The sequence below is a fragment of the Choloepus didactylus genome, chromosome 8 (assembly GCF_015220235.1).
Source record: "Choloepus didactylus isolate mChoDid1 chromosome 8, mChoDid1.pri, whole genome shotgun sequence".
Lineage (NCBI taxonomy): Eukaryota > Metazoa > Chordata > Mammalia > Pilosa > Megalonychidae > Choloepus > Choloepus didactylus.
This window is the reverse complement of record NC_051314.1, coordinates 66,969,621-66,996,996: the sequence shown is the minus strand read 5'-3', so window position 1 is coordinate 66,996,996 and position 27,376 is coordinate 66,969,621. Positions and strand designations below refer to the sequence as shown.

Sequence of the window (27,376 nt, the reverse complement as noted above, 5' to 3'; positions counted from 1 at the left end):
TCATAAAATGAAGCAAGCTGTGGGAAAACAGATATTAAGAAACCATCGATCACATTTCCTGAAAGTAATGTCCTTGTGCTAAATTACCAGGGATGATGGGAAAGAGAGAGTACTATACAATGGTCTCCTAATCTGGTGCCAGAAAAAATAAATGACCAGAAAAGAAATCAATCTTCTGCTTTCTGGAATCCATGTAAACAGCTTTCAACTTCCTCTTTTGGCTTTCTAGTGGAGATTTTTTTTCCCAGCTGATTGTTACAAATGGCTTCCACCTTTCTCTCCCTGCCTGCAACTTTAGCTGGAGTTGTGTCATTTCATTTAATCAATTATTTGACTGTTCTCAGAATGTCTGTTTTTGCCAAGAGTTCCGTAGGGCAACAGTTCTTTCAGAAACCAGCAAAACCAACTTTTAAGAATTATGATTTTACTTTCTCTTTTTATAAGACTATTCACTTTTTGTTACTGGGGAATTTGGAGGAATAGAAATTTTCTTTGGAAGAGAAAAATTGGCAAGCTAAAGTTGAAAGAAGAGGTAACAGTACAGCTTTGTAAATGGGTTTTAAACGAGTTACCACTCTAATTATTCACAAGACCTCGAAGAGACCCTATTGCCCAAGTCTCAGCATTATTTTATAGCTAGCTGCCTGTTTGTTAATCCTTTTTCATTGTGGTCAACCCTATTAGGGTAAACAAGTCCTACACACACACACACACACACACACACACACAACTTTTGATAGATGGATATCATTAGAATGCCAAGGCTAAGGAATCTGGTGATGGAAGTAGCTGTCTTATTAAATAATGCTGCTTATTGGGTTATTTTTCAGGGTCAAAACATATTCCTCCTTACATAAAAGAGTCTCGTATGATGTACATAACCTGTGATATGGTTATTAATTGTCTCCTCTTGCTGTTAGGGATTTTGCTGTAGCATCCACATACACCTGTTTGGATATTTAGCAGGTGTGGGGCCTTTAGATATGTGAGGCACCATAAAGGTGTCTCACGAAATCTGGGCTTCCTTCAGGCCCTCTCCTCTGTGTTGCCGTGGCTAAGGACATGAACTTTGGATGACCTTTGAAGTTGATATCCTCCTGTTCCTTTCTAGCTGTTTGACCCTGGGTTAGCTATTTAACCTCTCTGTGTCTCTGCTTTCTAACTTATAAATAGGGATAATAATACATACCAGAGGTTGTAGCAAGAATTATATGTTAATGTATATAAAGCACTCAATAAATGTTGCACATAGTAAGTGCTCAATAAGTGTTATATATTATTTTTATCATACACAGTTGCAGTTACTTAGAGAGGAAAATGTCTAGAGTTTGTCTGTTGACTACCTTCTTATTTCTCCTAATTTAACACTGTTTAAGGAGCTAAGTCTGATGCTATGGGCATACAAAGGTGAAGAAAACCTTGTTTCCGACTCCTCCTCCCCACCAGGATGCTTATATACCAGCAGATATTGCTTTAGGAGACATTTGCAAACTGTGAAGATTTTTCCCATTTTGGACAAACAATTCAAAGAATCACAGAGCTGTAGGTAACTTCGGAGTCACTGAAAATGAGATAATGTAAAAACTATTGTGGAGGAAAAAATTAATTTAGATGTAAGGTGATGATACTTCTACCTCTTTTATTTCTAGAAGGAAAATTCTTTAAATGTTGAAAGAAAGGCTGTTTGCTTTATCTGAAGAAATCCAGGAATGGAGAGCTTTAGGTCTCCTTTTGGATCTTGTTCCTATATATATAATCCTTAGAATTCTAAACTTTTGTTTAGGATAAATTTAAAGAACCGTGCTCATATTTGAAATCAGGGTAAGAGGAAAACCAGCCTTTGTTTTCTTCTTTATAGTAATTTCTTCACTTATTTAAGGCATTATTTATATTAATGTTTACAAAGACCATTTGCAAATTTGATTCTCAGGATAGCCTTGTAAGCTAAGTATAATTTCAGACTTGGAGCATTACCTTGCCCAAGACCACACAGTTAGTTGGCAGTCTTTTTGACTCGAGGTCAAATAGATTTCCCATGGCGCTGTAATATGACACTGTTAAGTTACCAACCAGGACTTCCCTTTTACAGACCCCCAAAATTCATTTCCTTTGACCTCTGTATTACTTTTCCTATTTTGAACATTTCCCCCAAAATTCATTTCCTTTGACCTCTGTATTACTTTTCCTATTTTGAACATTTGAGCATTCCTGGATCTCTTCTGATCCTCCCTAGTTTTTCCAAATCCCTTTAAAATTGAGTAGATCCAGACTGCACAAAGGACCTCTATTGAGGGCCTGGCTAATGCCAAGCAGAAGGGAAGGGTTTACCTTCCTTGAAGATCACAGTCTAGTGACTAATGATGACATCAAGCATGAGAAATAAAACTTCCTAATCACAGTGATTATTCATATAGAAATTGTGAAATTTTTGATTCCCTAGTCTTTTTTCAATTGTAGAAAGCCTGCTGATGAGAATATTAGTTTTATGAATGTTGAATTATCCCTAATTTATGTGTGCTTAAAAGAAATGTCTTTTATACCATATTTAATAAATTACTGAGTTTCCAAAATGAAAGTTCATGCATAATAGGCTGTTGAAAAACTATATTTAAAAGAAAACCGCTATTGCCACATTCATCACATTAAAAAAATGTGGTAATATTATTTACTTTTAGCTGAGTATTTACAAAGACAGATGAGTGCTTTTAAAAATATTTGTTACTGTTAGGTTTATCACTAATGTAATAGACTCAGAAAAATTCTTTTCTGACAAGGTTACCATCTGAGCACTTTAATGATACAATTTGCAGGCAATGAAAGGTAAATTTGCAACCAGAACTAGATACAGTAAAAGTAAGACCCTTTGCTTACATAATACTGGTAGTTTCAAGGATAAAATTTATCTTACAGTATTTGTCTCCTGTAAGGGGTCAGATATGGATAAGGGACTTACTTGATCCGAATGTCTTGAATTAGTTTAAATAGGTTTGTTTTTATGTATTTAACATCGCATTGGGATTTGTATCTTCTCAAGGCATTTATTGTTCTATGTTTATTTTTTTTTCTGTACTCTTAGATATCAGTGAACTGAAGACAATCCTTCGAGAGCTGAAGTACAGAATTGGCATTCAGTCAACGAAGTTACTTCGGCAGCTGAAGCAGAAAGATAGGCTCCTGCACAGAGTACAGAAGAACTGCGATATCGTGACTGCATGCTTGCAGGCCCTCTCACAGAAGAGAAGTAAGTACTGGAGTGGGGTCAGCCCTTTGGCCACTTGTCATTGGAGTGTTAGTGAACCCGAGTCAATAGTCATTGTATTTTTGAATATATTAAAAAGTTTTAAGTGGAAGCATGTAACCTCAGAACTAAGAACTACGAACAACTATGTCATAAAACAATGTGGAGTGCAAAGATCTATCATTAATAGTGTTACACAGCTTCCTATGTTTTCAGTTTAAATTTATGTTACATGTCCAATGTTAAAAACTTAGTTTTATTCTTCTAGATTTGAGGTAGTACTTCATTTTGATAATGGCTATTTTTTATCTGACGCTAAGTAATGACTACAGTCTTTAAACAGCATCAAATAGACACAACCTAAAAGGCATGTCTTTTTCCTCTTTTTCTCTGGGTTTCTTTAATAAGTAAATTAAACAGTTGAATTAACAGAAGGAGTCTCTTATAACAGGGTCTTAGAAATTGCTCTGAAATTTGAAATGGGCAAAACATTTTAACAAATTAAACCCACCTCTTGGTTAATACACTACTAACTAAAAGCTGTGTGGTTTGTTTACTGAGTTAAAAATGAATCGATAAATTACTAATCCAAGTTGAATACTAGCTATAAAAACTTGTGAATTAATTTTATAATTCTCCATGTAATACTTTTATATTTTATTCTGCTAATATTTCCCTATTTTTGTTTTGTATTTTTTTTTATTAACATGCAGCACGGCAGAACAGTATGTCCAGGTATGGCAAATATAGGCACAAATAATGTATTTCAGTAAAATGCCTGTGGCAGCTTTTCAGGTGCATGTGGAAGTTGCCTTTTCTTGCTCCTTTATCCACTTCACATTTGACATGTGGAAAACCTCCTGGAGGTTTTTGTTTTTTGTTTTTTTAATTCCACATAAAGATATGTTTTCATGACACAGTTTTAGGGTATGATTAGTTTCAGATAATAAAATTGATGGCTTAAATTCACTTGTTTAGTTTATTTAGAAAGTTCTGTGGTTTTCTTCCTCCTCTTTTGGTCTGTTCTTGTTTGTCAACCCTACACTGTTATTCTTGTGGTTTGCTGAAGAAGGTCTCCACTTAACATGTATTAAACAGAATGTTGGTTTATTATCATAGTGATCTAATGGTCCATACTGACAGGAATGTGACTGGGTAGACTAATTTTGAGTAGGGTTTTCTTTGGAGCCAGGCACTTGTCTGAAATATCTAGAGAAGGACAAAAGGGATATGCATCTACAAAAAAGTTGGCACTGGTTGTAAGTGTTTGATATGTTTCCATGAATTCTGATTGATTCACTAGTGTCAAGTGAAAATGCGATTATTTCCCTCTTCTAGTTTAGACACCTTGATTTTCCTCTTTTCAACTGAGTTTTCTACTGCACATTACTGTCTGTACCAGAAGTTAAAAGCACTAATTGGTAAATGCATGGATTTGGAATGTGTGGTAAAGTAGGAATGGGGATAGAACTAGGGTCAGGAGATGGGGAGGAATGTCTTGCATTTAGAATTTGAATTTACTTGACTGATAAAAGGCCTGGCATTTAAATCTTTTTAGAAAAATGTGTCCACAAGCACCCAACTTAATTTGTGAATTTTGTATGTATCTTAGCCCTGTATTTTAGAGTTTGTCTCTTTAATTCTAGCTAGTGTTTTGCGTTTAAGAGAATATGGGGTTTTCTGGCACCTTTCCTTGGAAGTTCTATTCTCACCTGTGTGATAAGAGTCAATTAAATGGAAGAGAATGCTTGTTGTTGTTAAGAAATTACAATGACCAGAATTATCATTCTCATTATATGATACTGTATTATGATGTAGAGAGTGTTTGAAATTTGAATAGATGGATATTGTGATGGTTAGGTCCATGGGTCAGCTTGCCCAGGTGATAGTACCCAGGTGTGTGGTCATACCCAGGTGTGTGGTCAAGCAAGCACTGGCCTGTTACTGCCAGGACATTTGTGGCTCATTAATAAACCATAAAGCTGGTTTATTAAATCATCGGTCAGTTGGCTGCAGCTCTGACTGATTACGTCAATGAGGGGTATGTCTTTCACAATGAGAGAGTGCAATCTGCTGGATTTAATCCAATCATTTGAAGACTTTTAAGTGAGATAGATAGAGGACCTTTATTTCTTCTTCAACTAACCAGTGAAGCGTTTCCTGAGGAGTTCACTGAAGTTGTCAGTTCATTTTCTGCGGAGTTCATCAAACACAGTCATTAAAGTTGCCAGTTGGCTGCCTGAGAAGTTCATTGAACATCTTCATTGGAGTTGCCAGTTTGCTGCCTGCCCTACAGAATTTGGATTTGTGCCTACCCACAGTTATGTGAGACACTTTTATAAAATCTTATGTTTATAGATATCTCTTGTTGATTTTGTTTCCCTAGAGAATTCTAAGTAATAACTTGGTACTGGGAGTAGTTCTTGAGAGACAGAATCTTAAAATGTGCTTTTACAATTGGTTTTCTACTCTGATTGGATTCAAAGGCACTAATGAGTCCATTTCCAGTAATCAAGATGGCACTGACGGTCCGTGGCATGAGTTGGCCCTAGAAATATGCAAAATATCACCATTTGATTCTCCTAATCATACTCTTGTGCGAGGCAAGGCTCAGGGTGACAGTATTTTTGACACCTTAACAGAGTTTTGCAGAGTTAAGAGGCATAATGATGTTGGCTGGTTGCTCTTAGATACTCTAGATAAAGTTATAAGAGAAAGGGACGAGCTAAAGGTTTCAAATTTGAAACTTAAGCGCCTTATGACAGATGTAAAGGTTTTTATGTGTGCTCTGAAAGAAAATCTTATTTCCTGTGGCCGCAGACCTGAGATTTCTGAAAACCAGACCCAGAGTCTCATTATGCGAGTAGCAGATTTACAACGTAAACTAAAATCTCAAACTCTCAGGGTGTCTGCTGTTAAAGTAAAGGCATTGATTGGAAAAAAATGCCCACTACCGTTCTTTGCTTCAAGACCTATAACTAGACTAAAGTCCCAACAGGCCCCGAAGGGTGAGATACAAAGTGTGACGCATGAGGAAGTATGCTATACTTCAAAAGAACTGTATGAATTTTCCAGCTTATACAGACAGAAATCAGGGGAATATGTGTGGGAATAGATATTAAAGGTGTGGGTTAATGGTGGAAAGAATATAAAGTTGGATCAGGCTGAATATACTGATATGGGCCCACTAAGCAGAGATTCTGCATTCAGTGTTGTAGCTTGAGGGGTTAGAAAGGGCATTAACTGTTTAGGTGGTTGGCTAAAACATGGATGCAAGAGGTGGCTGACATTACCTGGGGTTGAAATGCCAGAACTGCCCTGGTATAATTTAGAGGAGGGGATTCAAAGGCTTAGAGAGATTGGAATGTTAAAGTGGATTGATCATGCAAGACCTGCTCACACACTGCTGGAATGTCCAGAGGACACACCTTTTTCCAGGACTGTGAGGAATAAATTTATGAGACTAGCTCCATCATCCCTGAAGAGCTCTGTAGTTGCCCTTCTCTGGAGGTCATATATTACTGTGGGAACTGCTGTCACTGGGCTGGTATCCTTAAACACAATGGGGATAATTGGATCCCAAGTCAGCAGAAGCCATGTGGCAGCAGTTAATGGTCAAAGACAAGGTGGGTGTGGCTGCCATAATGGAAAACAGGCTTAAGGCAGCAGTCAAAATAATCTGACTTGCAGAGACATATGGCACTGGCTAGTAGATCATGAAGTACGTAGCAGTAAAATAGATGGGCAGTCTACTAAATTCTTGTTTGAGCTGTGTAAGCAGAAGAATTCTAGATCAAATGAACAGTAGTCTACCTTGAATTACAAAAACAGAGAGTCATGTTACCTTAATCAATTCCCAGACTTGAGACAGTTTACAGATCCAGAGGCCGTTGAATGAGGGGAAGGCTGGGTACCCTCAGGGAAGGACCCTGTTACACTGCCAAAAATTTATACTGTTAATCTTCTTCCCAGCTTTCCCCAGGAGGACCTACACCTTTTAGCAGGGTAATTGTGCATTGGGGAAAAGAAAATGATCACGTACGTAGGGGAATATTAGACATTGGTTCAGAAGTGACATTAATTCCAGGAGACCCAAAACGTCACTCTGGTCCACAGTCAGAGGTGGGGCTTGTGGAGATCAGGTGATCAATGGAGTCTTAGATCAGGTCTGTCTCACAGTGGTCCAGTATAACCAGTTCCAGAATGCATAATTGGAATAGACATACTCAGCAACTGGCAGAATCCTCACATTTGTTCCCTGACTGATGGAGTGAGGGCTATTATGGTGGGAAAGGCCAAGTGGAAGCTGCTAGATCTACACCTGCCTAGTAAAATAGTAAACCAGAAGCAATACCGGATTCCTGGAGGGATCACAGGGATTAATGCCACTCTTAAGGACTTGAAGGATGCAGCAGTGGTGATTCCCACCACATCCCCATTCAACTCTCCTATTTGGCGTGTGCAGAAAACAGATGGATCTTGGAGGATGACAGTGGATTATCATAAGCTTAATGAGATGGTGACTCCAATTGCAGCTGCTGTTCTGTATGTGGTATCATTGCTTGAGCAAATCACCATATCTCATAGTACCTGGTCTGCAGCTATTGAGCTGGCAAATGCTTTTTTCTCAATAGCTGTTAGTAAGGACCACCAAAAACAGTTTGCATTCAGCTAGCAAGGCCAGCAGTATACATTCACTGTGCTACCTCCGGAGTATATCAACTCTCCAGTCCTATGTCATAATATTGCCCACAGGGATCTTGAACATTTCTCCTTCCCACAAGACGTCACACTGGTCCATTGTATTGATTATATCATGTTGATTAGACCTAGTGAGCAAGAAGCAGCAACTACTCTAGATTTGTTGGTAAGGTATTTGTGTGTCAGAGGATGGGAGATAAATCCAACAAAAATACAAGAGCCTTTTACCTCAGTAAAATTTCTAGGTGTCCAGTGGTGTGGGGCATGTCGAGATATCTCTTCTAAGGTGAAGAAAAAACTGTTGCATCTGGCCTCTCCTATGACCAAAAAAGAGGCACAATGCTTAGTTGGCCTCTTTGGAGTTTGGAGACAGCACATTCCTCATTTGGATGTGCTACTCCGGCCCATTTACTGAGTGACCAGAAAAGCTTCTAGTTTTGAGTGGGGACCGGAACAAGATGAGGGTCTGCAACAGGTTCAGGCTGCTGTGCAAGCTGCTCTGCCACTTGAACCATATGATCCAGCCGATCCAATAATGCTGGAAGTGTCAGTGGCAAATGGAGATACTGTTTGGAGCCTTTGGCAGGCTCCTATAGGAGAATCACAATGCAGGCTCTTAGAATTTTGGAGTAAAGCCTTTCCATCTGCTGCATATAACTACTGTCCATTTGAGAAACAGCTTTTGGGCTGCTGTTGGGCCTTGATAAAGACAGAATGTTTAACCATGGGCCACCAAGTTACCATGAGACCTGAGTTACCTATTATGAGCTGGGTGTTGTCCCACACTGCAAGCCATAAAGTTTGGCATGCGCAGCAGCACTCCATCATAAAATGGAGATCGTCTGTATGAGATAGAGCTCAAGTGGGTCCTGAAGGCACAGGTAAGTTACATGAGGAAGTGGCCCAAATGTCCATGTCAGTATTTATTGGCATCCTGATAATAATCTGGTTAAGTCGTATCATCTATCATAAATGAATGGCGGAGATTAATACTTTGTCAAATAGGCGAGTGGTCTTGTTTTTCGTTTTCCATGATTGCCTTCTCTACAATAGTAATGTGTCCGCTGTGGCAGGAGGAGTTTGTGTGGTCCTGAGTTTGATGACACTGACACTCATCATTTTCCATTAAAAAACAATTTTTTTTTTTTAAATCCTTATAAAGGTAATATACTCACTCATCTGTATATACCCAGGAGAATGGAAAACAATGTCCACACAGAAACTTGTGCATAAATATTCATGGCAGTATTATTCATAACAACCGAATAATAATATAGAAATTTGGGAATCAACCCAAATATCTATCAACTGATGAATGGAGAAATAAAATTTGATGTATCTGTACAGTGGAATATTATTCAGCTATAAGAAAGAATGAAGTACTGATACATGCTGCAACATGGATGATCCTTAAAAGCAGTAAGCTAAGTGAAAAGTCAGACACAAAAGGCCACAAATTGTATGATTCCTTGTATATTGAATGTCTGGAATAGGCAAATCCAGAGACACAGAAAATAGATTTGTGGTTGCCAGTGGCTGAGAATGGAGAGAAATGGGGTATGGTTTCTTTTTGGAGTGATAAAAATGTTCTGGAATTAGTTAATAGTGATGATTGTACAATTTTGTGAATTGTGCTGAATTATACACTTTGAAAGGGTAAATTTTATGGGACGTGAATTATATCTAGAAAAAATGTTAAATAAAAGGTAATTCACTCATTATAGAAACTTTGGAAGATACAGAACTGTAAAAAGAAGAGGAAAAACCGTTTTCTTAAGACAATGGAATCTTTTGGGATATTTACTCGTGTTTTTTTTTAATGTGCACTTTTATCAAAGTCATTGTACCTTATAATATTTCTGTGTCCTACCTTTTACACATAAGATATCATAAGCTGGTGCTATTGGTATAAGTTTTTCATAAACATAATTTTTAATGTTTTTCAGTCTACGATTTTTTGGTTACAACATTGTAAAGTTGAGGAATCGTCGTCTTTCAGTTGTAAAAGTGACAAACACAACTCATATTGATTTAAGTGTAAAAGGAAATTGTTTGGCTTACCTATTGAAAGTCCGTGGATGATGCGCCTTCAGGTGTAGCTAAGTCAGGTACAGATGTTCAAACAGTATCTTGAAGAATATGACTTCTTCTCTTAGCTCTGCCCTCTTCTGTATTGAACAACACAGAAATCGCCAATATCAGATCCAACTCATGGACGCTACTAGAAAGAATGTTTCTTTCCATAGCTCTGGTTAAAATCCCAAAATTCACTTTGGCATGCTTGGGTCACACACTTTCAGGATCAATAAATAAATTCTTACATGTGTTTGTGAGAAGGTAAGAAAGTGAGAAGTGCTATAGCTAAAGGGGGGGAAAAACAGAGAAAGGAAGATTTGGAATGACTAACGATTGGTATTGGTATTGCTAGTCCTTTAAATTTTAACTATTCTAGCAGTATATATAGTGGCTATGTGATTTTCATTTTCATTTTTCTGATTACTAACGAATGTGGTTCAGCACCTCTTCATGTGTTTATTGGCTATTTGGACATCCAGTTTTTGTGAGGTGCCTGTTTAAATCTCTCTTGCCCATTTCTCTATTGATTGATTGTCTTTTCCTTATACGTGTTCTGAATACAAGTCCATTGTCATATATATGTTGCGAAGGTCTGCTCCCGGCTTTTTGGCTTGACTTTTCCCTCTCTTAAGAGTGTCATTTATGAATAAAAGTTCTTAATTTTTATATACTCCAATTTATTAATGTTTTACCTTGCAGGGCATGCGAACTGTGCAGTTGCATAGGGCCCCATGCTCAGTAGGGCCCCATTCTTGGTTTAATGCTTTCCGTTGCTGTCTTGAAATTTTTAATAGTTCTTGAACAAGGGACCTCACATTTTCATTTTGCATTGGGCCCCACAAATTATGTAATCATTCCTGCCTTTGTTGCTGGTGCTTTTCCTGTCCTATTTAAATTTTTTTTTTTTTTTTAACCTCAAACTCATGAAGATATTCTCCCAAAGTATTTTCCAGAAGTTTTACTGTTTTGCATTTTATATCTAGATCTAGATCTACCTGGAAGTGATTCTTTTTTTTCATGTTATGTGAGACAGGAGTCAAGTTTCATTTTTGCCCATGTGAATGTCTAATTGACCTGTCTGTTTTATTGAAGAGACCATCTTTTTCCCACTATTTTTCAGTACCATCTTTGTGGAAATTCACATGTTTGTATCTGTGTGGGTCTATTTCTGGCTCTTATTGTGTGTTGTTGTTTATTTTGCTTATCATTGAGCCAGTATAACATTGTCATAATTATTGTACCTTATTATAAATGTTATCTTGTAGTATATATTCTTACATCTTGTTCTTCATTGTTGTCTTGGATACTCTTGGTTCTGTGAGGATAACTGACATCTTTACAATGTTGGGTACTCTGATCTATAAATATGGTATATTCCTCCAACAATGTTTTTGCATTTATTTCAGTGACGTTTCACAATTTTCTTGCTTATCTTTTATTAGACTTATTCTTAGGTAATTGGTGTTTCTTGATGCTAGTGTAAATTGCTTTCTTTAAGAAAACTCATTTTCTAGTTGCTGGTATTAAGAAATGCAGTCATTTTCTGTATATTTACCTTGTTTCTGGTAACCTTACTATATTCTTGTATTGATTCTAATAATTTCTCTTTAATTCTTTTGCATTTTCTATGTACATAGTCTTAGCTTCTGTGAATATTGTCAATTTTATGACTTTCTTTACCATTCTTTTATGCTAATTGCATTGGCTAGGACCTGTTGTATAGTGTTGAATGTTCATGCACAGTCTCTGAAGGAAATTTTCATCATTTTACCATTAAGTACAATGCTTGCTGAAAGAGTTCTGTAGAAATCCTTTATAAAATTAAGGACATTCTCTTTTCCAATTTTCTAAGATGATGAACTTTATCATATTTTATCTGTGTGTAGAGATGCTAATATAATTTTACTATCTTATTTTGTTATTTTGTTGAATTATATAGATTTCATTGAATGTTAAACCAACTTTGCATTCCTGGAAAAACCAAACTAGGTCATGATATGTGTATGTGTATCTGGACTGGTTTGCCAATATTTTGTTTATGCCTTTTGCTTCTGTGTTCATGAGTGAGATTAACTTATAATTATTCTTTCTTTCTCATCAGGTTTTGAGAGCTTTGTAAAACAAATTACTGAGTGTTTCCTCTTTTTTCATTCTCTGGAAGAGTTTGTGTAAACGTGTGGTAAAATTCATTGTTAAACACATTTGGGCTTGAAGTTTTCTTTGTAGGAAGTTTTAAAATTCTGGATTCAACTTCTTGAATAATTATAGGGTTATTTGTATTTCTGTTTTTTTCTTGTATCAGTTTTTGGTAAATTGTATAGACTTCTCTCATTTCACATCACTTTTAAAATTTATAGGCATAAAAGTATTAATATTTTTTGGGTTCCTTTAGTGTTTTAAGATGTTAAACAGTTTCACTGATTTAAGCAAGAATTGAATTTCTACTTTTTTTTTTTACTATCTTTTATTATAGAATGTATTATCTTAAAGAAGAGTATTTAATACATGCACTATATTTTAAAGAATAAATAAAAGTCTGTATCCACTATCAAAATTGAATAATCGAACATTATTGGTACATCAGAAGTTCCTTGTGTGCTCTTTCCTGGTTGAAATCTCCTCTCTTTTTTTGTTAATCATTTCCTTGTTTTTCATTATAGTTAATTTATGTTAATTATTCTCATTTTTCTTTATAGTTTTTCCAACTCTGTATATATTCCTAAGCAATATATTGTTTTGAAAAACTGAGTATCGAGTCCAAGTCTAGTTGAATAGGAAAGAGTAATGTTGCCACTGTTAGATAAAAAAGCTGAGACGATAAACCAAGCAGAGCCTCTGGGTCACAGTTTGGTTTTGAGCTCACTGAGCATCCATGGAGCTTCTTTGGGAGACAGAAGGTCATAAATGAGTTCTGTGGCATCTGCGGGGCTATAGTTTGGACTGGTTACTGAAGGATCAGCAAGGTTGGAGGAGGGGCCTGCTCTTTGTTTTGGATCCTAACCCCATCATGGTCTTTGCTCCTGCTCTCAGAATAAGTCAAAGCACAGCACTTCTGCGGGTGTGGAGAGGAGAGCAGGCACTTCATCAACAGGTTGTAAGAAAAACAAGCACAGATGGGAATCTGGAACAGTTCTCCTGGACATTCTGTCTTCACATTAGAGAAATGGTGCAATAGCAGCAAACATCTTGGTGCTGGCTACCCCCAGCAATCCTGTTGCTCCAATCTGGACTGGTTGTGCTGTAGCTGGTGCACAGAATCTCCCTTCATCTTGTCTGGGAGGCTCGTTTTGTCTCTCTCCTATGTTGGGTCTCTTTTTTTCCTGTATCCCATGTTTTCTCCTTTCTTGCTTACTCTTTTGTATCATTGCCCATATACCCTTGAGAAAGCATGCATGGGAGGTAAATTTTTGGGAACTGTGCATGTATGAAAAGGTCTTTATTCTACCCTCTCCTTGATTGATAATTCTTGCTTCCATTGTTGCTTTTAAGAAGTCTAAACCTTTCTGATTACTTATGCTTTATACTGGTTCTGTTTATTTTTTCTCTTTGGAAACTTGTGGAATCTTCTCTTAGGTGCTTGGTGTTCTGAGATTCATGATTATATTGCTTGGCAAAGGGTTTATTTTTCAGCCACTGTGCTGGACCTCAGCAGGCTTTCGACCAGGCAATGTGTGTCCTTTAGTTCTGGAAAATTTCTGTGAATTGTTTCTTTGGTGTTTTTCCTCCCTCCTTTTTCTTTATTCTTTTTCCTCTTTCTGGAATTCTATGGTTTGGCTGTTGGAACTTCTGGACTAGTTTTGTAATATTTTTGTCTTTCTTATTTTCTGTCTTTTTTGTTCTTTTGCTTTACTTTTGAGAGATTTATTCAACTTTATTTTCCAGTCCTTTTACTGAGACTTTTGTGTGTGTGTGTGTGTGTGTGGGGTTGTTGTTATTTGAATATTTCTTGTTTCACAGATACAATGCATTTCATTATTTATCTAAGACCGCTAATGATAGAGACTAAAACAGACAAGTAGAGAACTAAATTGGAGAAAATAAATTATAAGGGAGGATAGAAACTTACAAAAACTGCCATTGTATCTCAAGGCTTTCCTCAAATGTCTATTAATTCTTGACTCTCTGCTAATGATGAAATGACGGGGATTTAAAATGCTGACCTAAATTTTAGCTCCCAGGTGGGGCTTGTTCATTCTGAGAGTTGCTGAAGGGTAAACTGGATACACACTTTGTTGTGGAGCCCCCAGATCTTCAGATCTTTCTTCTAGGAATGGTCAGTTTCCCCAAGGACGTCTTCTGATGCTCTGCTTGGAGGATAAAAGTTTGGCTTCTGGTGTGCTGGGAACTGAGTAGGGGAAGAGAGCTGGTAGAATCCTCTACTTTCAGCATTCAGTTGCATATTGTCACTGAATTGCTGTGTTTTTGGTACATAGTCGCCCTAAGCTGGTTGTCCAAAGATCCTCTGTTTTTACCTTCTCCAGAAATGAAACCACCAGTCTCATTAAGGGGATCTAGGTATCCAAGTGTTTCTCCACAGCTTCCACTCAGTCCCCTTATGTAAGCCCTCTTTCCCCTTCTTGAGAACTGGCTGCCAGTTTCTGAGTCTTTCGTGGAATATATGGTATGATATCGGTTGGTTTTCGGCTTTCCTCTGTCAGCTTGGGATGTAGCTTTCTAGGTTCTGCTATGTCAACTTTCATTTATCCATATGCTTTTCTAGCTTCAAAATTTCATTATTGTCTCTGTTCTTTTTTTCCTTGTCGTTGGGCGTTATGATAAAAAGAAAATCTTTTTACTGTAATTTAGTGTGGTTTTTGTAGGGACTAAAATTAGGTACCTTTTAAGTCTGCCAACTTTACCCAGATGTACTTATTCCTTTTTCATAATATCATTTTTTTGATAGATACAAATAAGTTAACATTTAGATTAAGATACATTTGCCTTAAATTAGGAACTTGGCTACAGAATTGTGAATTTTGTCACAAATTTGTTAATACTGACAATAGCTTTGCTTTTGATATATGATTAGCAGCTTGGTCTGCCCTGAAGTCATTGATAAGAATATGACTAAATGAAAGAAACGGATTATAATTGCATACAATTGTAGCAACAATTTTTCCTTATTTTCTTTAAACTCTTTAGTATGTTGTAGCTGAGTTATTTTTCCATTTAGTTATAATTTACTTATTGTACATGTTGCAATTTTGTATCATATTTGGAGAAACAGTAGTAGCTTTTTGCACCTCTCACTTCAGAGATATACTTGTGACTTTGAAAAAAGAGTAGATATCTCTTCTGACCTTATTATAAAGGAAACTGACTTAAAAAAATTCTGAATCTCATAGTCATGTTAATGAGCTAGAAGAGAACTAAAAGGTGATTTATAGTCAGCTTTTGTCTTATAGTTAAGCAGTGTGAGGAATGGAGGTGTTAGACGTATAACTCGCTAAACTGGTTGGTGACAGTTTTGACAAAAGGAAATTATATATATAGCCAGCAGGGGGAGTTCTGTTTTTCTTTTAAACTTTCTTTAGATAGTGTTAAATTCATATTGCCAGAAGAATCAGACAGCCTGTAAAACTAAACATGATACAAACTAGGATAGGTACCGAATAAGAGAAATAAAGGGTGCTTCCAGAGATACCTTTTTGTATTGTGACCATTTTATTTTTTTTATTTTATTTTTTTTTAATCTTCATTTTATTGAGATATATTCACATACCACGCAGTCATACAAAACAAATCGTACTTTCGATTGTTTACAGTACCATTACATAGTGGTACATTCATCACCCAAATCAATCCCTGACACCTTCATTAGCACACACACAAAAATAACAAGAATAATAATTAGAGTGAAAAAGAGCAATTGAAGTAAAAAAGAACACTGGGTACCTTTGTCTGTTTGTTTCCTTCCCCTATTTTTCTACTCATCCATCCATAAACTAGACAAAGTGGAGTGTGGTCCTTATGGCTTTCCCAATCCCATTGTCACCCCTCATAAGCTACATTTTAATACAACTGTATTGTGACCATTTTAATGTTTAGTTATAGTAAGAGAGAGTGCTTCTAGAAGTGGGGTATTTTATATTTTTTAAAAAGAAGCATTTCCTTTAAACTATCCATTCCAGAGCTATATTTTTCAAAAGTACCCTTCATTTATTCAGCAAATATTTATTCTGCATTTAAAATTTACCGGGCACTATTGCAGTGCTGGAAAAACAGCAATGAGAAAAGTGCCAAGGTTAATACCTCACTGAAGTGTCTGTAGGCTAAGTATAAATCTAAGACTAACTGAAATAAATACCTTTTTTCCCCAGAAAGAGTTGACTTTTTTATTTTGTGGAATGAACAATTAATTACATTTTCTTATGTCAGAATTTCATCGAACAGCAAAGTATGAGGGGATAATCTAACTCGACTTATACTGAATGATTACATTTAAGAATTATGTTTAAATCTTCAAATACCATTCTTCCTTTGCAAAGAAATAGACTATTCCAGGGGCTCCCAAACTTTGCTGCATGTTGGAATCACCTGAGGATCTTTGAAAAGCTATGGATGCCTGGTTCCCTCTCCCAGACGTTTAGATTAATTGGTGTGGGTGGGATCTGATCATGCTGATTTTTAAGTTCCCTGGGTGATTCTAATTTGCTAAAAAATTTGGGAAACATTAGATTATACCCCAAGGTTTTCCTTCTCCTCCCCAATCCCCAGGCTGCAGAGTTGACTTTGGTACATTCCTTAAACTTAAGAGAGATGTTTCTTGACAAATGTTGATCCAGTTTGAATTTGTTCATCGGGGAAAAATATGTATAACTTCTTAAATTCTTAAGAATTCAGAGGTTTTTATTGATATTGTTTAACCCTGATTAGGCAGTGAGTAAAATAAATCAGGAAGTTCTGCTTAGTTTTTGTATCTGCTTTCCCAATCTGATGTTGACAGGCATCTATATAATGTTGTGTAACTGATCTTTCAAGATGGTAAAAATTCTCTCTAAAGTCAGTGCTTTTATATGTATATATATTTTTTCACTGAAGTGAAAATAATGTATTTCTCAACAATATAGAATCCAATTACAGCTGCCGTCTTTTGTTTTTAAGTCTCTGCCATCCTCTCCTCCAGTTCAGGTCAAAGTTCATAGCAGCATAACACAATGTCCTCTGGCAAGCCAGTGTTCTCTGCTTCAGGGGTTAGTGTTCACGGGTCAAGTTCAGTCCGTCCGAAGGATCATGGGCGGGTGCTCACAGTCTTCATCCAACCGCAGGGCGCTGGCCTCGTCTTCCAGGCAGGCCCTGCCCATGGCTCCCAGCTCTCCTGGGCAGGCTTTTGCTACGGCTGGGCTGTAGGTCTGAGTCACCAAGGGGCAGTCGTGAGATGTGGAGTCGAGGATCTCGTTGGTGGTCTCCATGCTGCTGTCCAGCTTGTGCTGCTTCGTCAGGGTGCACTCGCCCCCCTCCTGGGGGTCCAGGTTGTACAAGTGCAGGTACCCGTTGGACACGCCCACCAGTAACCGGGGAATCTTCTGAACTGTCGCCAGTGAACAGATGTTTTTGTGGCCCCAGAAGGACAGGCGGATGGTGGGAAAGGCCCTGCCCTGGTTGAACATTTCTGTCACCTGAGAGGGCAGATAGCTGGTGGAGGCCATGAGCGCTTTCCCAAAGTACCCAGTCCAGGACTCCACCTGAGGCCTTTCTCTCACAGTCTTGAGTTTGAAGATGTGCACACTCTCCGTGTTGCTGGGTGCGGAGAGGAACAAGCCGTCCATGCTGAAGGCCAAGGAGCAGATGGTCACACACCTCTTAACTCCTCTCCGGAATTCAAAGAGCTTTTGTCCCTCTGGAATGGAAAATACCCGAATCACGGTCCCCTTCTCCAAAGCAGTGGCAAGTTTGGTACCACTTGTGTCGAAAGCCAAGGCTGCTAGAGGGCTGTCGTGAGCTGGGGTCATGTTGGCAGCTCTCAAGTTCATGGTGTCGGAGACCTGCACCTCCCTGATGGTGGCACTGCTGGGGTACGCCAGGTAGCAGTTGTCGTTGCTGATGGACAGCGCACACAGGCCCGCGGGGTTTGGGGGCGTCTTCCTTGATTGTGTGCAGAACCTTCATGTCCCAGATGTTGTGGATGTACAGAGACGACTCCAGGCACACGACCAACCTCTGCCTGTTCGACTTGATGGCCAGTATGGTGTTGGAGTAGCTGTAGTTGCAGATCTCGGTCCCCTTCTTAAACTGGCAAACCTTTAGCTTCCTGGGCGTTTTGAGGCTCACAATGGCCATGAGGCTGCTCGAGAAGAGTCTGTCTATGATGCATACATCTTCCGGGTCAGTGCATTCATAGATCTGTTCCAGCTTATCCACAGAAGAAAGGGAGAAAAATTTATAACCGGACTTACTGCCAACAGCTAGGGACGTGTTATCCTAGTTGAAGTTGGCGAAGAGCAGCTGGCCGGAGCTGGCCTCGCATCTCTGACTGGCCAGGTTCATGGCTGGAGCGCACGGTGCACACATCGGGGCGGCCCAGCGGGGATTGCCGCCTCGGTCGCGGCCTCTCGCTGCTCGGGTCTCAACCACTGCCTCATCCCTGGTGCCTTTATATTTTAGAGCATCCTACAAACATCCCTCAGCTGATCTTTGCCCATTTCTGTTCTAGGCAGATAAGCACTATTCTCCAATCTGTTGCTAAACACCATTTTATTTTTTAAAAAATTAATTTTATTGAGATTGTTCACATGCCATACAATCATCCAAAGATCCAAAGTGCACAATCAGTTGCCCATGGTACCATCATACAGCTGTGTATCCATCACCACAATTATTTATTTGTTCATTTTTTAGAACATTCTCATTACTCCAGAAAAGAAATAAAGACAAAAAAAGGAAACTTAAATCCTCACATACCCTTAACCAACCCCTTCCATTATTGACTCATAGTTTTGGTATAGCACATTTGTTACTATTGATAAAAGAAAGTTAAAATACTACTAACTGTGGTACATAGTTTGCAATAGGTATATTTTCCCCTATATACGCCTCTATTATTAACTTCTAGTTATAGTGTCATACATTTGTTCTAGTTCATGAAAGAGATTTCTAATAATTGTACAGTTAATCACGGTCACTGTCCACCACAAGATTCACTGTTTTATACATCCCCATATTTTAACCTCCACCTTTCCTTCTGATGACATATGTGACTCTGAGCTTCCCCTTTCCACCACATTCACACACCATTCAGCACCATTAGTTATTCTCACCATAATGTGCTGTCGTCACCTCTGTCCATTTCCAAACACTGAAGTTGAACCTAGTTAAACATTCTGCTCCTAATAAGCAACCGCTCCCCATTCTTTAGCCTTGTTCTATATCTTGGTAACATATATTTATTGTCTATGAGTTTACATATTCTAGTTAGTTCATATCAGTGAGACCATACAATATTTGTCCTTATGTGTCTGACTTATTTCACTCAACATAGTGCCCTCAAGGTTTCTTCATCAACCTGTTTTTTTTTTTAAGATGGTTTTGTTCACACACTATGCATTCTGTTCTAAGTAAACAATCGATGATTCCCTGTGTAATCATGTATTTATGCATTCGCCACCATCACCATTATCTATATAAGGACATCTCCATTTCTTCCATAAAAGAGGAAGAGTCGAAGGTAGAGAGACAAAAGAAAAAGAAAGAAAAAAAATGACAGCTAAAAAGCAACAAAAGGAAAGATAGAATTAAACTACAGTAAAATAAGAGTCAGACAACATCACCAATGCCAACAGTCCCATACCCCTCCCTTATATCCCCCTCTTATAGGCATTTAGCTTTGGTATATTGCCTTTGTTACATTAAAGTAAGCATAATATAATGTTTCTGTTAACTATAGTCTCTAGTTTGCATTGATTGTATTTTTTCCCCAATATCACCCCATTTTTAACACCTTGCAAGGTTGACATTCATTTGTTCTCCACATGTAAAAACATATTTGTACATTTTATCACAATTGTTGAGCACCTAGCTTTCACTGAGTTATAAAGTCCCAGCCTTTATCTTTCCTCTTTCCTTCTGGTGTCCCACATGCTCCTAACCTTCCTCTTTCAACCATACTCACAGTCATCTTTGTTCAGTGTACTTACATTGCTGTGCTACCATCACCCACAATTGTGTTCCAAACCTCTCATTCCTGTCTTTTCCTATCTGTCTGTAGCGCTCCCTTTAGAATTTCCTGTAGAGCAGATATCTCATTCACAAACTCTCTCATTGTCTGTTTGTCAGAGAATATTTTAAACTCTCCCTCATATTTGAAGGACAGTTTTGCTGGATATAGGATTCTTGGTTGGCAGTTTTTCTCTTTTAGTATCTTAAATATATCACCCCACTTCCTTCTTGCCTCCATGGTTTCTACTGAGAAATCTGCACATAGTCTTATCAAGCTTCCTTTGTATATTATGTATTGCTTTTCTCTTGCTGCTTTCAGGGTTCTCTCTTTGTCTTTGATGTTTCATAATCTGATTTTTAAGTGTCTTGGTGTAGGTCTATTCAGATCTGTTTGGGGTACACTGTGCTTCTTGGATCTGTAATTTTAGGTGTTTCGTAAGAGATGGGAAATTTTCATTGATTATTTCCTCTATTTTTGCTTCTGCCCCTTTTCTCTTCTCTTTTCCTTCTGGGACACCTATGACATGTACATTCATGCGCTTCATGTTGTCTTTCAGTTCCCTGAGCCGTTGCTCATATTTTTCCATTCTTTTCCCTGTCTGTTCTATCTGTGTAGGATTTCAGGTGTCTTGTTCTCCAGTTCCTGAGTGTTTTCTTCTGCCTCTTGAGATCTGCTGTTGTATGTCTCCATTGTAGTTTTCATCTCTTGTGTTGTGCCTTTCATTTCCATAGTTTCTGCCAGTTTTTTTTTTTTCAAACTTTGAATTTCTACCTTATGTTCACCCATTGTTTTCTTTATAGCCTTCATCTCTTTTGTTATATCTTCCTTGAACTTGTTGATTTGGTTTTTTATTTGATTTAGCATATTTCTTTGAAAATCTTTGATTGTTTCATTAAAATGAAATAATATCTCAACTGTTTGTTGACTGAGGTGTAAGCTTATTCCTTTGACTGGGCCATATCTCCTTCCTTCTCAGTGTAGTTTGTAATCCTCTGTTGTCTAGGCATCTGGCTTCCCAGTTATGCCAATCACATTTCCCCAGAGCAGAATTGGTTCAGATCTCAGAATGTGGTTGCATTCAGTTTCAAGTCTCCCTGAGGGTGTGTCTTAGAGATTGACAGACTTTCCTGTGATGTCTCTAGCCACCGTGCTTTTTCTAACCTGACCAGCAGGTGGTGCACATTAGCCTGTCACCCCTGACTGATGTAAGGAAGTGTGGCTCCTTTAGTTTCTGTTTTGGCTGTTTCCCCCAGGCCCAGGGGTCTGGGTTCTGAAGGGCAGGCAGGAATAGAGCTTGACCCCACCTCCTTCCTCTTAGGGAATATACACCCCATAGGGAGTTACCTTCTGCATTTGAATTGTTCTTTGTGTCTCTGACTCTGTTATATCCACCCCTGTCCTGGTCAGAGTGCTGCAAACTGAAAATGGCTGAGGCTCTCTCCACTGGGCCACTCAGGTTGAGAGAGAGAAAAAGGGAAAGAAAACCCCCTTTCAGAGCCAGTACATGGCCCCCCAGTTTTGCCCATTGGCCAGAGATAGTAGTACCTGGTCTTATGGGCTCCCTTTCACAGGACAGAAGAGTTTTCTGGCTCTTTAAGATCAGTCATCACTAAAAGCCTGTGTCTGCTTGTTATTTTTGTAACTTGTACTCAGTAGTCCACATTTATTAACAAAACCCCAGTTGGAGCTGGGCTGAGCTATATTCGCTCACTCTGGGACTTCTGGTCTCTCGCACAGCAAAGTTTTTCAGCTCAGCCTGCCATGGGGGAAGGGGCCTCCTGGCGCAGTTCTGCAGTTTCTACTTACAGGTTTTATGCTGTGATCCCAGTCACTTGACCCAATCCAGGCTGGTGCATGATGTATGGACAGTCATGGTTGTCTCCCAGCAGTTATTCCAGATTATTTACTATTTGTTCCTGGTTGTTTGTTAGTTTCTCCAGGGGACTAACTAAACTCCACTCCTCTCTATGCCACCATCTTGCCCCAGCCCTAAACACTATTTTTAACAGAAGAAAATGTAGCCATCATGGTGGGGAAGCTAGGTATAGGCTCATGAGAATACCATTTATAAGGAAATACCAGTAGAATGCAAGCACATCTTTGATAATTTTCTGTCTGTCTGTGTTAGGGTTCAAGCAGGAAGAGGAGTCACTCCAGAAGGTTCAAGGTGTAAGCAGACTTAAGGGAACAGTGGTTGGTGATGCATTTAGAGACTAACAACTGGGGAAAGCTGTTAACACCCCTCAGGCTGAAGGTTCAAGGGAGGGGGTGGGAAGGATAAACTTATAGAAGACCATAATATTTGGAGCCTGGGAGGAGGGGCCACCAGACACAACTATTGCCAGAGACTAGGTGCTGAATTCTAGGGAGAACCAGGCAAGAAACACCTTGACCTCTCTTTTCTCCCACTCATGCCAGGGACTCCTACTGACCAAACCCAACTGGAAAGCAGCAGGTAACGGAGCTTTCCAGAGGTCAGCCTCCTGGGTACAGAGCTGGGCAGAGAAAAGTGGAGAATTGATCAGGATGGGAGATGGGCACAGATGGAGAATAACCAGCACACTCTACTTTTAGACAATAAGCTTTAAGTGATACTTTGCCTCAGTTTTCTTGGAGAGAACTAATTAAAAGGAGATGCCAGATCATTTGTGACTACTGCTTAAGCTTTAGTCATAGCAAGTATTTTTGAAGTTATTATGCCAGCCCTGCTTGGATTCTGGCCATGTATCATGTGTAGCATTTTCTGGTTGGAAACACAGTAATAATGACAGCTCTCTGAAGACAGGGATGATGGCTTATGCTCCTTTGAATCCCTATTCCGCCTGTTCTATCACCTTACGTAGTATTTTTTACATAGGAGTGATCAGTAACGATGCAGTGATTGGTTCCCTACTAACTCTACTTAGAGTTTGTGGCCATTGTCATTAATGACTTGTTTACAGAGTTAACTTGTTTGTCCCACTCGGCACTTGTCATCCTCACTGGGCAGGAGCCCAACCCTGATATCAAACCCCAATCTCTGCTTACTCTTTGTCTGCAGCTGCCCAGCTGACTGTGGCTGAAGAAACAAACACACTGACCACTCTCTCTTTAAATATGTGACCACCAACTTCAAGGGTGCCCTTGGTGCTGCCAGCAGTCCTACTGTATTTCCCTTGTTCATTCAAACTCCCTTTGTCCTTTTCACACCCCATATTCCTCTTCGGCCTATCACTTTCTCTCAGTCCTCACTCCCGGCTGATAATTTTGCTTTGTATTTTTTTTAACTAAATGTTTGAAAAACTTTTTATTTTGCTTTGTATTGTAACTGAGAAAATGGAAACAATCAGAAGGGAATATCTTCATGCTCCCACCTTTACATTCCCTAGTCTACCAGTATAGAGTTTTCCTCCTTTTACTCTGGGTACACTGGACCCATCTTCTCTACCCTCCTTAAGGACACTCCCACAGCTGTTCTTGCCTCTTTTCTGTCACCAGTGTCTCTATATTTACTGGGTGATTCCAGTGAGCATGTACTATCATATCTTCCATCTAAAAATGAGTCGTACCTCCATATTTCTGTTTAGCTACCATCCATTTTTCTGCTCAGCTTTATAGCAAAAATCTTTGAAAAAGGTATGTATTTGCTATCTCTAATTCCTCTCCTTCCATTCTTTCATAAAGGACTCCAGAAAGGCTTTAGTCTCTACCATTCTGCTGAAACAGCTCATGTCAGGGTCACCAATACCTTTATATTGCTACTCTATTTGTAATTCATTCTTTTGTCTTACTTGATTTTTATGTGGCATTTGACACAATTCATCACTCTCTCCTTGAAAGATTTTCTGCTCGTTGCCTTGGGACACCATGTCCTCTTGGTCTCCCTCCTGACTCCCTGACTGTTCCTGTTGTTTTCTCCTTTGTCCCTGACTTCTAAGTGTTTTTGTGCCCTAAGGCCCAGTCCTCTGTCCTTATCTTTACTTCTTATTTTGATTCTCATCCTTTCTAAAGGCTTTAAATACCTTCTATACATATAAAATGCTCACATTTATATCTTTAGTCCTAATCTACTATGAACGCTAGACTCACATTCAGCTGCGTATTTGCCATCTCCATTTGTCTGAATCTAGCATGTAACAAACTGAACTCCTTCTCCCACCAAACCTGCTCCTGCCGAAACCTTCCCATTCAGTAAAGGGCAACTTCATTCTCACGGTTGATTAGGCCAAAACCCTTGGAATAAAGCTCAACTTCATGGTCTCTCACTTTCATTATCCAATCCATCAGCAAATCCTGTTTGCTCTACTTTAAAATGTAACTCATCACCCAAGTTCAACAATGAACAACTCATGGCCAACCCCCCTACCTCCCATTTCTAATGAGTTGGTCTAATTCCAGATGGTATAAAATGTGGAGCAGAACAAAGTCCCAAGAGCAGAGTCTGGGATTCTGGACTGGGCTTGCTCTGATTTCACAGTTAAAGTTAGAATGACTGAGTGAGAAGAACTAAAAAGAAGATGAGTTATTGTGTGATTTCTTTTTTCTATAAAAGGTTATTTCTTAAATGTGCAATAGACTCCAAGATAAAATGTCATTCTAGCTATTGGTGGAAACAGATGTTATAGTAGGGATTCCAGATGTTTATTTTATTCCATTTGAATGGAGCCAAGGGTCACCATGGCCTCAGGCACAAGGAACAGCTTACTTCTTGCCAGATTTCTTAATTCCACTGGTGGCGAGGGGGCCCCTTCCTAGGCGGGCCTTTGTTGTTAGCCCCTCGAGTTTCTTCTGCCCTTCCTTTTGTATCTGTTTCAAAGCCTTATCTTTGCCATCCATTTCTGTGGCCTGCTTCTTGCGCTGCTTCAGGGGCTGCTTCTTGCCACTTTCACAGCCACCTCTTTTCCTGACGATGCCACCGGAAGCTCATGGCCAATCCTGTTTTGTCTCTAGTCTTTCCTAACCCTTCCAATGGATTATTTGAAGCAAATCCTAGACATTGTATCCTTTTATCCGTAAATATTTCAGTATATATCTCTAAAGGGTTTCTAAAACAATCCCAATATCATCATACTTAAACAATTGCTATAATTTCTTATCATCAAATATCCAGTTTAGTTTGTGTTAAAATATTTGGGCAATGTTTTTAACTGCTGTGTCTCTGTTTCTTCACTTGTAAAATGGACAATAATATTGGCCCTACTTATCTCTTAGGAATGATTTGAGAACAGAATGTGATAACAAATTGAATGTACTATGAAATGTTAAAGTCTACGCAAGTGTTAAAGACAAATAATCTACTTTGTCTATTCTGTCATCACATCCTGTTATTTTTTCTTTTGAAATATCCCTTGGAATTACTCCCTTTTCTCATTGTTGGTATTTTAGCCCTCTGCTGTCTAGTATGGTAGGTCCTAGCTACATTGGTCATTTGCATCTAAATGAAGAAAGATTAAATAAAATAAAAAGTTTGTTTGCTCAGTTGCACTTGTCTCATTTCAAGTGTTCAATTACCTTATGTGGCCAGTGGCTACTGTACTGGAGAGTATAGATAGAGACATTTCCATCATCTCAGGAAGCCTTTAGAATGTCTTCTTGCTCTTAGGATACTTAGTTACTTGTTCATATCCTTGATCCTAAAATACTCCTGCATCATGTCATTCTTCTGCTGGATAATCTACAGTGACTCCTTATTGTATTACCAATGAAATCCATATTACTCTGCCTGGTTTTTAAGGCCCTCCATAATCTGATATCTAACTACCCAAACTTGTTTTCTAGTTCTCCCCAACACAAAATTGTGCCCTTGGTTATGTGAGTCCATGAATTGACAAACATCTGCCTCCCTTGGCACCTTGCCTAGGGCAGAATCCTCTGCCTCCTCCCATTTACCAATCTCACTCACCCTTTAATTCCTGTTCAAGATGTGCATTTTTAATGAAACCTTCTCCATTACATCTCCTTTCTATGGATACCTGTGATTAGTTTACACAGTTTGGAATCAGACTCACTTTGGTTTGAATGCCATCTTCCTCTGAGTCTTACTTTCTTCTTCAGTAAAACTAGGAATAGATTTGAGGGATATCTAAGATAGAACATGACATGATAAGATCACATGTGTGGTTGTTCTGGTTTGCTAATGCTGTCATTATGCAAAATACCGGAAATGGGTTGGCTTTTATAAAGGGGGTTTATTTGGTTACAAAGTAACAGTCTGAAGGCCATAAAATGTCCAAGGAAAGGCATCAACAATAGGGTACCATCACTGAAGGATGGCCATTGGCATCCGTAAAACCACTGTTAGCTGGGAAGGCATGTAGCTGGTGTCTGCTTGCTCCCAGTTGTGTTTCAAAATGGTGTTCTCCAGAATGTTGCTCTTGGGGGCGTTTTGTCCTCTCTTAGCTGCAGCTCCTCCAAAATGTCACTCTTAGCTGCTCTGAGGTCCCTCTGTCTGTGAACTCCTTTATACAACTCCAGTGATCCAATTAACACCTGCCCAACACCTCCATGGAAATTATACAATCAAACGTCTTGACCATAGTTGATTGAGTCACATCTACTTGGAAACAATCAGTAGGTTCCAACCTAATCAACACTAATCCGTCTGCCGCCATGAGACTGCATCAAAGATATTGGCATTTTGGGGGACATAATACATCCAAACTGGCACAGTGATTTTGGGACATAAGGGTTAAAGATGCCACCTAGGTTTATAGAATGAAGTAAATAACGTGAATAATGGCACTGGCATATAGTAGGCACTCAACAAATATTATTTCTCTCCTTTCTAGAGTTGCCTCCTGTGTGCCAGAAACAAGATTTAAGAGAGGATTACATCACCACCTCTGCTCATGAAAAGTCCCTGTGGACTTAGCTATAATACAGTGTGATGCCTAGGCATTAGAGTATGTGTAACATGTGCTGGAAGCACAGGAGAAGATGTGGCAGAGGATGGACAGAAATCAAGGAGGGCTTCATGGAGAAGGGGACCTTGCATGAAGATTTTGGTGGAAAGGGGAGTGGGGATGGGCATTCCAGGTTCACGGACAGTAGCCTCAGCCAAGGCATAGGCATCACAGGTACTTGGCATGTCTAAGGATTGATAAGTCATCTCAGAGATGGGGTGTGAGGCTTTGGTTTAGGTGTGATGCTTAGGGGAATGATTAGAGAGGAGACTGGAAAGGAAGTTTGGGGTTTGGCCACTGGGAGAATGTATTTCAACTGAGGAA

General features: G+C 38.9%; 1 protein-coding gene and 1 pseudogene across 4 annotated transcripts in view; one reads left to right on the top strand and one right to left on the bottom strand.

Moving 5' to 3' along the window:
• TBC1D30 (TBC1 domain family member 30) overlaps positions 1 to 27,376 on the top strand; it is a 115,181-nt gene that overhangs the window by 1,549 nt on the left and 86,256 nt on the right. For all 4 annotated transcript variants that reach the window (XR_005218317.1, XM_037845843.1, XM_037845841.1 and 1 more), the window contains exon 2: positions 3,077 to 3,241. Coding sequence is in view for 3 of the 4 variants with exons in the window: in XM_037845843.1 (XP_037701771.1) it covers positions 3,077 to 3,241 (165 nt within the window). In the remaining variant the exon portion in view is untranslated. The remainder of the gene's footprint in view (positions 1 to 3,076; positions 3,242 to 27,376) is intronic.
• LOC119541697 lies at positions 17,230 to 18,502 on the bottom strand (annotated as a pseudogene).